The sequence below is a fragment of the Oncorhynchus gorbuscha genome, linkage group LG07, assembly GCF_021184085.1.
Source record: "Oncorhynchus gorbuscha isolate QuinsamMale2020 ecotype Even-year linkage group LG07, OgorEven_v1.0, whole genome shotgun sequence".
Classification (NCBI taxonomy): Eukaryota; Metazoa; Chordata; class Actinopteri; order Salmoniformes; family Salmonidae; genus Oncorhynchus; species Oncorhynchus gorbuscha.
Genome location: NC_060179.1, coordinates 5,563,054 through 5,573,053, shown reverse-complemented (window position 1 = coordinate 5,573,053; position 10,000 = coordinate 5,563,054). Strand labels below are relative to the sequence as shown.

General features: G+C 39.8%; 1 protein-coding gene across 16 annotated transcripts in view; it reads right to left on the bottom strand.

The window, feature by feature from the left end:
- Positions 1-10,000, bottom strand: part of eya1 (EYA transcriptional coactivator and phosphatase 1) — a 153,233-nt gene that overhangs the window by 81,440 nt on the left and 61,793 nt on the right. For 12 of the 16 annotated variants that reach the window (XM_046355421.1, XM_046355432.1, XM_046355423.1 and 9 more), the window contains 3 exons: positions 9,991-10,000; positions 8,763-8,905; positions 3,080-3,163 (listed from right to left, as the gene is read on the bottom strand). The exon at positions 9,991-10,000 is cut by the window's right edge and continues 270 nt beyond it. In XM_046355421.1, coding sequence (XP_046211377.1) covers positions 3,080-3,163; positions 8,763-8,905; positions 9,991-10,000 — 237 coding nt within the window. The remainder of the gene's footprint in view (positions 1-3,079; positions 3,164-8,762; positions 8,906-9,990) is intronic. The other 4 variants (XM_046355429.1, XM_046355430.1, XM_046355433.1 and 1 more) reach the window with 1 other exon arrangement.

Here is a 10,000-nt window from a genome sequence, read left to right as displayed (position 1 = left end):
TTAAGAATCTACTCCTAGACTTAGTCTTGGAATTTAAGAATCTACTCTGAGTCTTAGCCTTGGAATTTAAGAATTTACTCTCAGACTTTAAGAATAAAAATCCACCAGCATGTGTTAACACTATCAAAGTTTCCCTTTCCTCTGGGAATGTTGATCAAATCAACACAATATTTGCCACTTTCAATGCCACACTTCCCGAAACAAAACAAGCTGTGCAAGACTTTGTAAGCAAAACTAACTATGCAAATTATGTTGTTGTATGCAGAACACGTCGGAGTAGGATTCTATTGCATGGGTAGGCACAACTCAGGCCCATTACCCTACACAGAACAGTGCGGCGTAACCAATCAGAGCTGCAGTAGCCCTGTATGCAAATAGACCACTGCCATATATGGCTCTGTGCCATTCACTTTAAAATGGACTGTGTTTACAGCATGAGTGGTCATAAGTGGATGTGCTTGTTTTGAGATCAAATTGAGAAGTACATGTAGAATCATGTGTACATGTTGTTCATATCCTTTGCTAGTTAGTAAGTTATTAGCCCAGTTATAGCACAGCCAGAAGAGGACTGGCCACCCCTCATAGCCTGGTTCCGCACTAGGTTTCTTCCTAGGTTTTGGCATTTCTAGGGAGTTTTTCCCAGCCACCGTGCTTCTACACCTGCATTGCTTGCTGTTTATGGGTTTTAGGCTGGGTTTCTGTACAGCACTTTGTGACATCAGCCGATGTAAGAAGGGCTACATAAATACATTTGATTTGATTTGGTCATTTGCGTCACCAGTAAGGGACTGATAGCTTCCTACAAGAACACAAAACGTGCATTTCTAGACATCTTTGAAAAGCAATTCAGTTAAAGAGCTTTTTTTTTCGTCTTAAAGAGGCAGTGTTGTATTTTGAGAAAGAAGCCAATTGGCAGAGGGGTAGCATAATTTGTCCGATTCTCCTGTAATAATGGTTTGGGAATAATTATGCATTGTATTGTGTCAGTCACCTCCTTGTCTGAAGGACAAGTGGATAAGCAGGTTAAAGGTCAAGCCCTGCATGTGTTTTTATTCAAAAGTCTGATGGAATGTAGGTCTACATTGAACACCACACATTGTCTGCTCCTGTAGTCTGAATGACAGAACAGCTATTTCCATGTTAAAATGTTATGGGGAATGCATTTTCTCCATTGTTACTGATGGTAGGATATTATTATGGGATGCATTTACTCCATTGTTTTTGATGATAGGACACTCTGGTAGGCTCTACATTATGATCAAATAGCCACAGTAGCTTACATGTCCACAGCTATAACTGTAATTTAAAGCGTCCACAGTCTCAGTGTTCACAATAAACGAGGCGCTGGAAGTTCCACAGAATTTTGCGCTCAGCGGACCTGAAATTTGGCTCCGAGAAAAAGAGTCTGATCGAGAAGCTATTTAATGATTCAACGTCTTTCTGAAGGAGGAGAAGAAGAACTAGGATGAGAAGAACTAGGATGAGAAGAACTAGGATGAGACGAACTGGGATGAGAAGAACTAGGATGAGACGAACTAGGATGAGAAGAACTAGGATGAGAAGAACAAGGATGAGAAGAACTAGGATGAGACAAACTAGGATTTGAAGAACTAGGATGAGAAGAACTAGGATGAGACAAACTAGGATGAGAAGAACTAGGATGAGAAGAACTAGGATGAGAAGAACTAGGATGAGAAGAACTAGGATGAGAAGAACTGGGATGAGAAGAACTAGGATGAGACGAACTAGGATGAGAAGAACTAGGATGAGAAGAACAAGGATGAGAAGAACTAGGATGAGACAAACTAGGATTTGAAGAACTAGGATGAGACAAACTAGGATGAGACAAACTAGGATGAGAAGAACTAGGAGGAGAAGAAGAACTAGGATGAGAAGAACTAGGATGAGAAGAACTAGGATGAGAAGAAGAACTAGGATGAGAAGAACTAGGATGAGAAGAACTAGAATGAGGAGAACTAGGAGGAGAAGAAGAACTAGGATGAGAAGAACTAGGATGAGAAGAACTAGAATGAGGAGAACTAGGAGGAGAATAACTAGGAGGAGAAGAAGAACTAGGATGAGAAGAACTAGGATGAGAAGAACTAGGATGAGAAGAAGAACTAGGATGAGAAGAACTAGGATGAGAAGAACTAGAATGAGGAGAACTAGGAGGAGAAGAAGAACTAGGATGAGAAGAACTAGGATGAGAAGAACTAGGATGAGAAGAACTAGGATGAGAAGAAGAACTAGGATGAGGAGAACTAGGATGAGAAGAACTAGGAGGAGAAGAAGAACTAGGATGAGGCAATAGACGTCCACAGAACATCTTTCTTTCTGTGCCCCCTAGCTACATGGAGCCTAACCTATCCTTCATTACAGGGTTACGTCCCAAATGGCACCCTATTCCCTACACAGTGCACTCATTTGGACCAGAGCCCTGAGGCAATCTGTTCTTTATTCAGTATACTACTTATTTGTTACACTACTTTTGACTAGCACCCAATGGTCCCTGGTCTAAAGTAGTGCACTATATAGGGAATAGGGTGCCATAGGGCCCTCAGACCCTGCTGCAGGCAGTCATGAACAGCTCCCACAGAGTTGCAACAGCTGCAGGACAAGTCAGAAACACCTCCAGGCCTCATTGGGCTTATTAAAAAAAATACAATTATCTGTACATTGAGTTCCGTTTCCATTTCTCTCTCTCCACACTACCACGTCCTCTGTTCAAACACACACTTAGGTGTGTAAGCACACGCACACTCACTCACTCACTCACTCACTCACTCACTCACTCACTCACACACACACACACACAGACAGACACACGCTAAGACAGACACAGACAGACATACAAACTAACAGACACACACTCAAAACGAATATCTCTGTCTATTTTGTCTCTTTGAATATTGATGTGCTTTTAGTTAGAAAAATATCTGCTACTGCTGTGGTCTGTATGTCTTTCTCTCTCTCTCTCTCTGTGTGTGCTTGCGTGCGTGCGTGCGTGTGTGTGTGTGCGTTCGCGTGCGCGCGTGTGTGTGTGAGCTTCCACTTGACGTTAGAGAGTGAAGTCACTCACCCGGCCGTATCTGTTAGCGTAAGACCCTGTGAGCAAGGAATGGAAAACGATGATGGTCTCATCCAGGTCCCAGATGAACACTCGCTGGAGAGAGAGAGAGAGAGAGAGAGAGAGAGAGAGAGAGAGAGAGAGAGAGAGAGAGAGAGAGAGAGAGAGAGAGAGAGAGAGAGAGAGAGAGAGAGAGAGAGAGAGAGAGAGAGAGAGAGAGAGAGAGAGAGAGAGAGAGAGAGAGAGAGAGAGAGAGAGAGAGAGAGAGAGAGAGAGAGAGAGAGAGAGAGAGAGAGAGAGAGAGAGAGAGAGAGAGAGAGAGAGAGAGAGAGAGAGAGAGAGAGAGAGAGAGAGAGAGAGAGAGAGAAGAGAGAGAGAGAGAGAGAGAGAGAGAGAGAGAGAGAGAGAGAGAGAGAGAGAGAGAGAGAGAGAGAGAGAGAGAGAGAGAGAGAGAGAGAGAGAGAGAGAGAGAGAGAGAGAGAAAGAGAGAGAGAGAGAGAGAGAGAGAGAGAGAGAGAGAGAGAGAGAGAGAGAGAGAAGAGAGAGAGAGAGAGAGAGAGAGAGAGAGAGAGAGAGAGAGAGAGAGAGAGAGAGAGAGAGAGAGAGAGAAAGAGAGAGAGAGAGAGAGAGAGAGAGAGAGAGAGAGAGAGAGAGAGAGAGAGAGAGAGAAAGAGAGAGAGAGAGAGAGAGAGAGAGAGAGAGAGAGAGAGAGAGAGAGAGAGAGAGAGAGAGAGAGAGACAGAGAGACAGAGAGAGAGACAGAGAGACAGGAAAGGGGGGGAAGGGCAAAATCAATGGTCGCACTCTGTACCTTGCAATTTGATCTCCCCTGGTCATCCATCCATCCATCCACCCCCTGCCCTTTACATTAGCCCGATCAATAGTGACTAATTAATTCATTCACTAGATATGTTAACATGGTGTAATGTCACCGTCAGAATGGGGTGAGTTGAACTTAATTCATATCGTATTAATAACTCATTATAACTCATTAATAGTTATAATCATATAATCATTATAACTAATTAATAACTCATTATGCAAAGCCCCCCCCCAACCCCATCTAATTCTTAACAGGTTAGTTTGACATATGGGTGGACTGGTGTCTTCATATATACAGTTAATCACCCATATGGGTGGGCTGGTGTCTATATTAACTTAATATAGACAGTGAATCACCCATATGGGTGGGCTGGTGTCTATATTAACTTAATATAGACAGTGAATCACCCATATGGGTGGGCTGGTGTCTTCATATACACAGTTAATCACCCATATGGGTGGGCTGGTGTCTATATGAACTTAATATACACAGGTAATCACCCATATGGGTGGGCTGGTGTCTTCATATACACAGTGAATCACCCATATGTTATTACATAATTATGGGCAGACTTTCCTGACATATGGCAAACATTTGACATTCATAAAGTTACCCATATAGTTACCATATAGTTACCCATATAGTTACCCATATAGTTACCCATATAGTTATCCATATAGGTACCCATATAGTTACCCATATAGTTACCCATATAGTTACCCATATAGTTACCCATATAGTTATCCATCCATATAGTTACCCATATACTTACCCATATAGTTACCCATATAGTTACCCATATAGTTACCCATATAGTTACCCATATAGTTACCCATATAGTTACCCATATAGTTACCCATATAGTTACCCATATAGTTACCCATATAGTTACCCATATAGTTACCCATATAGTTACCCATATAGTTATCCATCCATATAGTTACCCATATACTTACCCATATAGTTACCCATATAGTTACCCATATAGTTGTCCATATAGTTACCCATATAGTTACCCATATAGTTACCCATATAGTTACCCATATAGTTATCCATATAGTTACCCATATAGTTACCCATCCATATAGTTACCCATAAAGTTACCCATATAGTTACCCATACAGTTACCCATCCATATAGTTACCCATATAGTTACCCATATAGTTACCCATACAGTTACCCATCCATATAGTTACCCATACAGTTACCCATCCATATAGTTACCCATATAGTTACCCATATAGTTACCCATATAGTTACCCATATAGTTACCCATATAATTACCCATATAGTTACCCATACAGTTACCCATCCATATAGTTACCCATATAGTTACCCATACAGTTACCCATATAGTTACCCATACATATAGTTACCCATATAGTTATCCATCCATATAGTTACCCATATAGTTATCCATATAGTTACCCATGTAGTTACCCATATAGTTACCCATATAGTTACCCATCCATATAGTTACCCATATAGTTATCTATATAGTTACCCATGTAGTTACCCATATAGTTACCCATATAGTGACCCATATAGTTACCCATCCATATAGTTACCCATATAGTTACCCATCCATATAGTTACCCATATAGTTACCCATCCATATAGTTACCCATATAGTTACCCATTCATATAGTTACCCATATAGTTACCCATCCATATAGTTACCCATATAGTTACCCATCCATATAGTTACCCATATAGTTACCCATATAGTGACCTATATAGTTACCCATCCATATAGTTACCCATATAGTTACCCATCCATATAGTTACCCATATAGTTACCCATCCATATAGTTACCCATATAGTTACCCATTCATATAGTTACCCATATAGTTACCCATCCATATAGTTACCCATATAGTTACCCATCCATATAGTTACCCATATAGTTACCCATATAGTTACCCATATAGTTACCCATCCATATAGTTACCCATATAGTTACCCATATAGTTACCTATATAGTTACCCATATAGTTACCCATATAATTACCCATATAGTTACCCATATAGTTACCCATATAGTTACCCATATAGTTACCCATCCATATAGTTACCCATATAATTACCCATATAGTTACCCATATAGTTACCCATATAGTTACCCATACAGTTACCCATATAGTTACCCATATAGTTACCCATCCATATAGTTACCCATATAGTTACCCATATAGTTACCCATATAGTTACCCATATAATTACCCATATAGTTACCCATATAGTTACCCATATAGTTACCCATACAGTTACCCATATAGTTACCCATATAGTTACCCATATAGTTACCCATATAATTACCCATATAGTTACCCATATAGTTACCCATCCATATAGTTACCCATATAGTTACCCATACAGTTACCCATCCATATAGTTACCCATACAGTTACCCATCCATATAGTTACCCATATAGTTACCCATATAGTTACCCATATAGTTACCCATACAGTTACCCATCCATATAGTTACCCATACAGTTACCCATCCATATAGTTACCCATATAGTTACCCATATAGTTACCCATATAGTTACCCATACAGTTACCCATCCATATAGTTACCCATATAGTTACCCATCCATATAGTTACCCATATAATTACCCATATAGTTACCCATATAGTTACCCATGTAGTAACCCATGTAGTTACCCATATAGTTACCCATATAGTTATCCATAGTTACCCATGTAGTTACCCACATAGTTACCCACATAGTTACCCACATAGTTACCCACATAGTTACCTCAATGATATGTGGGTTTCAAATAATTTAAAAAATCAACAATATACACAAAATACTCTATAGTGTCAAAGTGAAAGAAAAATTATAACATTTTCAAAGATTAATACAAACTAAATAAGTAAAATACACTCGTTGCATAAGTAGTTAGCACCTCCTGAGTCAATAAATGTTAGAATCACCTTTGCCAGTGATTACATCTATAAGTCTTCTTGGGTGAATCTATGCGAGCTTTACACACCTGGCTATTGCAATATTTGGCCATTATTATTTTCTAAATTCTTAGAGCTCGGCCAATATTTTGGGGATCATGGCTAGACAGCAATTTTCAAATTTTGCCATATATTTTCAAGCAGATGTAAGTCAAAACTGTAACTTGGCCACTTCTTGGTAATTCAACTCCAGTGTATATTTGGCCTTGTGTTTTAGGTTATTGTCCTGCTGAAAGGTGAATTCCTTTCTCTGTGTCTGGTGTAAAGCAGACTGAACCAGGTTTTCCTCTAGGATTGTGACTGTGCTTAGCTCCACCCCGTTTCTTTTTATCCTGAAAAACTCCCCAGTATTTGCCTATGTCAAGCATACCCATACCATGATGCAGCTGTGCTTAAAAAAATAAGTACGCAGTTACTCAGTGATGTGTTACTCTAAGATTTGCCCCAAACATCAGGCTTTGCATTCTGACCAAAAAGTGTATTCGTTTGCTGTTTTTTATTTTTGTTCATTATTACTTCAGTGCCTCAATGCATGTTTTGGATCATTTGTATTATATATATTCGTGTTCTTCTTTTTACTCTTGTCCTTCATGTAGCTCAGTTGGTAGAGCATGGCGCTTGTAACGCCAGGGTAGTGGGTTCATTCCCCGGGACCACCCATACGTAGAATGTATGCACACATGACTGTAAGTCGCTTTGGATAAAAGCGTCTGCTAAATGGCATATATATATTATTATCATTTTGGTCGTTATTGTGGATTAACTACAATGTCGTAGATCCATCCACCATCTAGTTTTCTCCCATTCAAAGCCATCTGAACTCTGTAGCTGTTATAGAATCACCAATGACATCGTGGCCGCATCCTAACATCCCTGAGCAGTGTCCTTCCTGTCCTGCTGCTCAGTTCAGAAGGACGACCGTATCTTCGACGTGTGTCTGGGCGGTTTAATGAACAAGCCCACAGTGTAATTATTAACTTTGACCCATGATTAAAGAGATATTCTACGTCTGATTTGTTATGGTGACCCCCGTCTACCAATCACTGCCCTTCTCTACGAGGCTTTCGAAAAAAAGCTCCCTGGTCTTTGTAGTTGAATCTGTGCTTGAAATCCCATACTTGACTGAGAGACCTGTAAGTATGGGGAACAGAGGAAGGTCATATTTGACCTCTGAACTAATTTAGGCTTGCCTAAACAAAGGAGTTGAACACTTATGCAACGACTGTATCTTAAGTTATGCGTGTTTTACTAATTTTAATTTTTTTGTGTCGATTGTTGACAAGAAAAAAATACGACAATGAAATCCAGTTTAATCCCCACTTTGTAACACAATGAAATGGGAACCAGTCCAAAAGGGTCTGAATAGTTCCTTGAAGGCACCATATCTCTGGTCTAAAGTAGTGCACTATATATAGGGAATAGGGTGCCATAGGGCTCTGGTCTAAAGTAGTACACTATATATAGGGAATAGGGTGCCATAGGGCTCTGGTCTAAAGTAGTGCACTATATAGGGAATAGCGTGCCACAGAGGAAGAAAATCCAGTCATGTTTTTTTTGAGTGTACCATCATCTCATTATCGAAACAAAATCAATAGTCGATAAGAACAACAATAAAATATGTATAAATGGTTAATAATTTTTCGTGTAGAAGTGTTTTTCTTTTATTGGCATTCGTAACTTAAGGCACCATTGAAAATAAATGTTATAGTCAATAAACATCTCAGTAATCAATTATAAATTAAGGATTACAAAAGAGAGTTGAGTTTTGTTCATGTGTGTGATGTGTTAACCTTGGTGTGGCATTGGTGGTAATTGGATTAGTCTACTGTGCCTCAGACAGGGTGAGGCTGTCTGTCGCCAAGGTAACGCACACACACACACACACTGCTCACCCTACCTCAAGGTCAGAGTCAGGCGGTGGTGAAGGGTTGTTGTTCCTTCTCCCTCGGCCACGTGACTTTCCATCCGAGGCACGCCGCAATCGATCCGATTCTGAATCTTTAATGGGCGTTGATGGACTGTGGATGGTACTGTAATCTCCTGGGTGGGGGGGGTGGAAAAGGAGAAGAACAAGAGATTGTTTTAAATAAAGAGGAGGAAATGATGTCTCTCTTTCACCTTTAGAATTGAGGAGAGTGGAGGGAGCTGTTGTCAGCAACATTTTGGATCGTAAAGTGTGTGTGTGTGTGTGTGTGTGTATGTGTGCGTGTGTGTGTGTGCATGTGTGTGTGTGTATGCGTACCTGTGTGTGTGTGTGTTCGTGTGCGTGCCCGTGTGTGTGTGTGTGTATATGGTGGTTATGAGCGTTGCACTAGTAACCGAAAGGTTTCAAGATCGAATCCCCGAGCTGACAAGGTAAAAATCTATCGTTCTGCTCCTGAACAAGGCAGTTAACACACTGTTCCTAGGCCGCCATTGTAAATAAGAATTGGTTCTTAAACTGACTTGCCTAGTTAAATAAACGTCAAATAATTAAATAAAACAAATGTGTGTTAAATAATGACAACTAGACGATAACGACATTCAAACAATTTCTGTTGTAAGGTTTCCGGAGTGTCAGACAGACAGGCCAAAGATAATAACGTCAGTGTTCTAAGTGTTCTATGTGTTCTAAGTGTTCTATGTGTTCTAAGTGTTCTATGTGTTCTAAGTGTTCTATGTGTTCTAAGTGTTCTATGTGTTCTAAGTGTTCTAAGTGTTCCATGTTCAGATAATCTTCAGCTGTAACCCCCCCCCCTCCTCTTATCTTGTTTCACTTGATGGGCTGATGATGTCATCAGAGTTCTATTGTCAGAAGTTTAATGTGATTCCTATTAAAGGGGAGAGACGTTCATCTAAGAACTACTCTCTGCAGTTAAGTCATATTTTCTACGATAATGCTATTTCCTTAAAGTGCTATGCTAACAAAGGGTGGGTTAAGAATGGAAAGGAGGGGTAACAGCAATTTAAAAACATTTTTTTTTTTTTAAATGTGAATTTATATTTCTTCAATAATACCAGTTTCTAGATTTTCGTTTTGGGTGGCAATTGGGAGGTGGAGGGGAAACGTTGACTATAACAATTTGAAAAAAATTATCACAATATTATAGTTTATTTTATTTACAACAAAAAACTGTAATGGTTACCATAATGAGT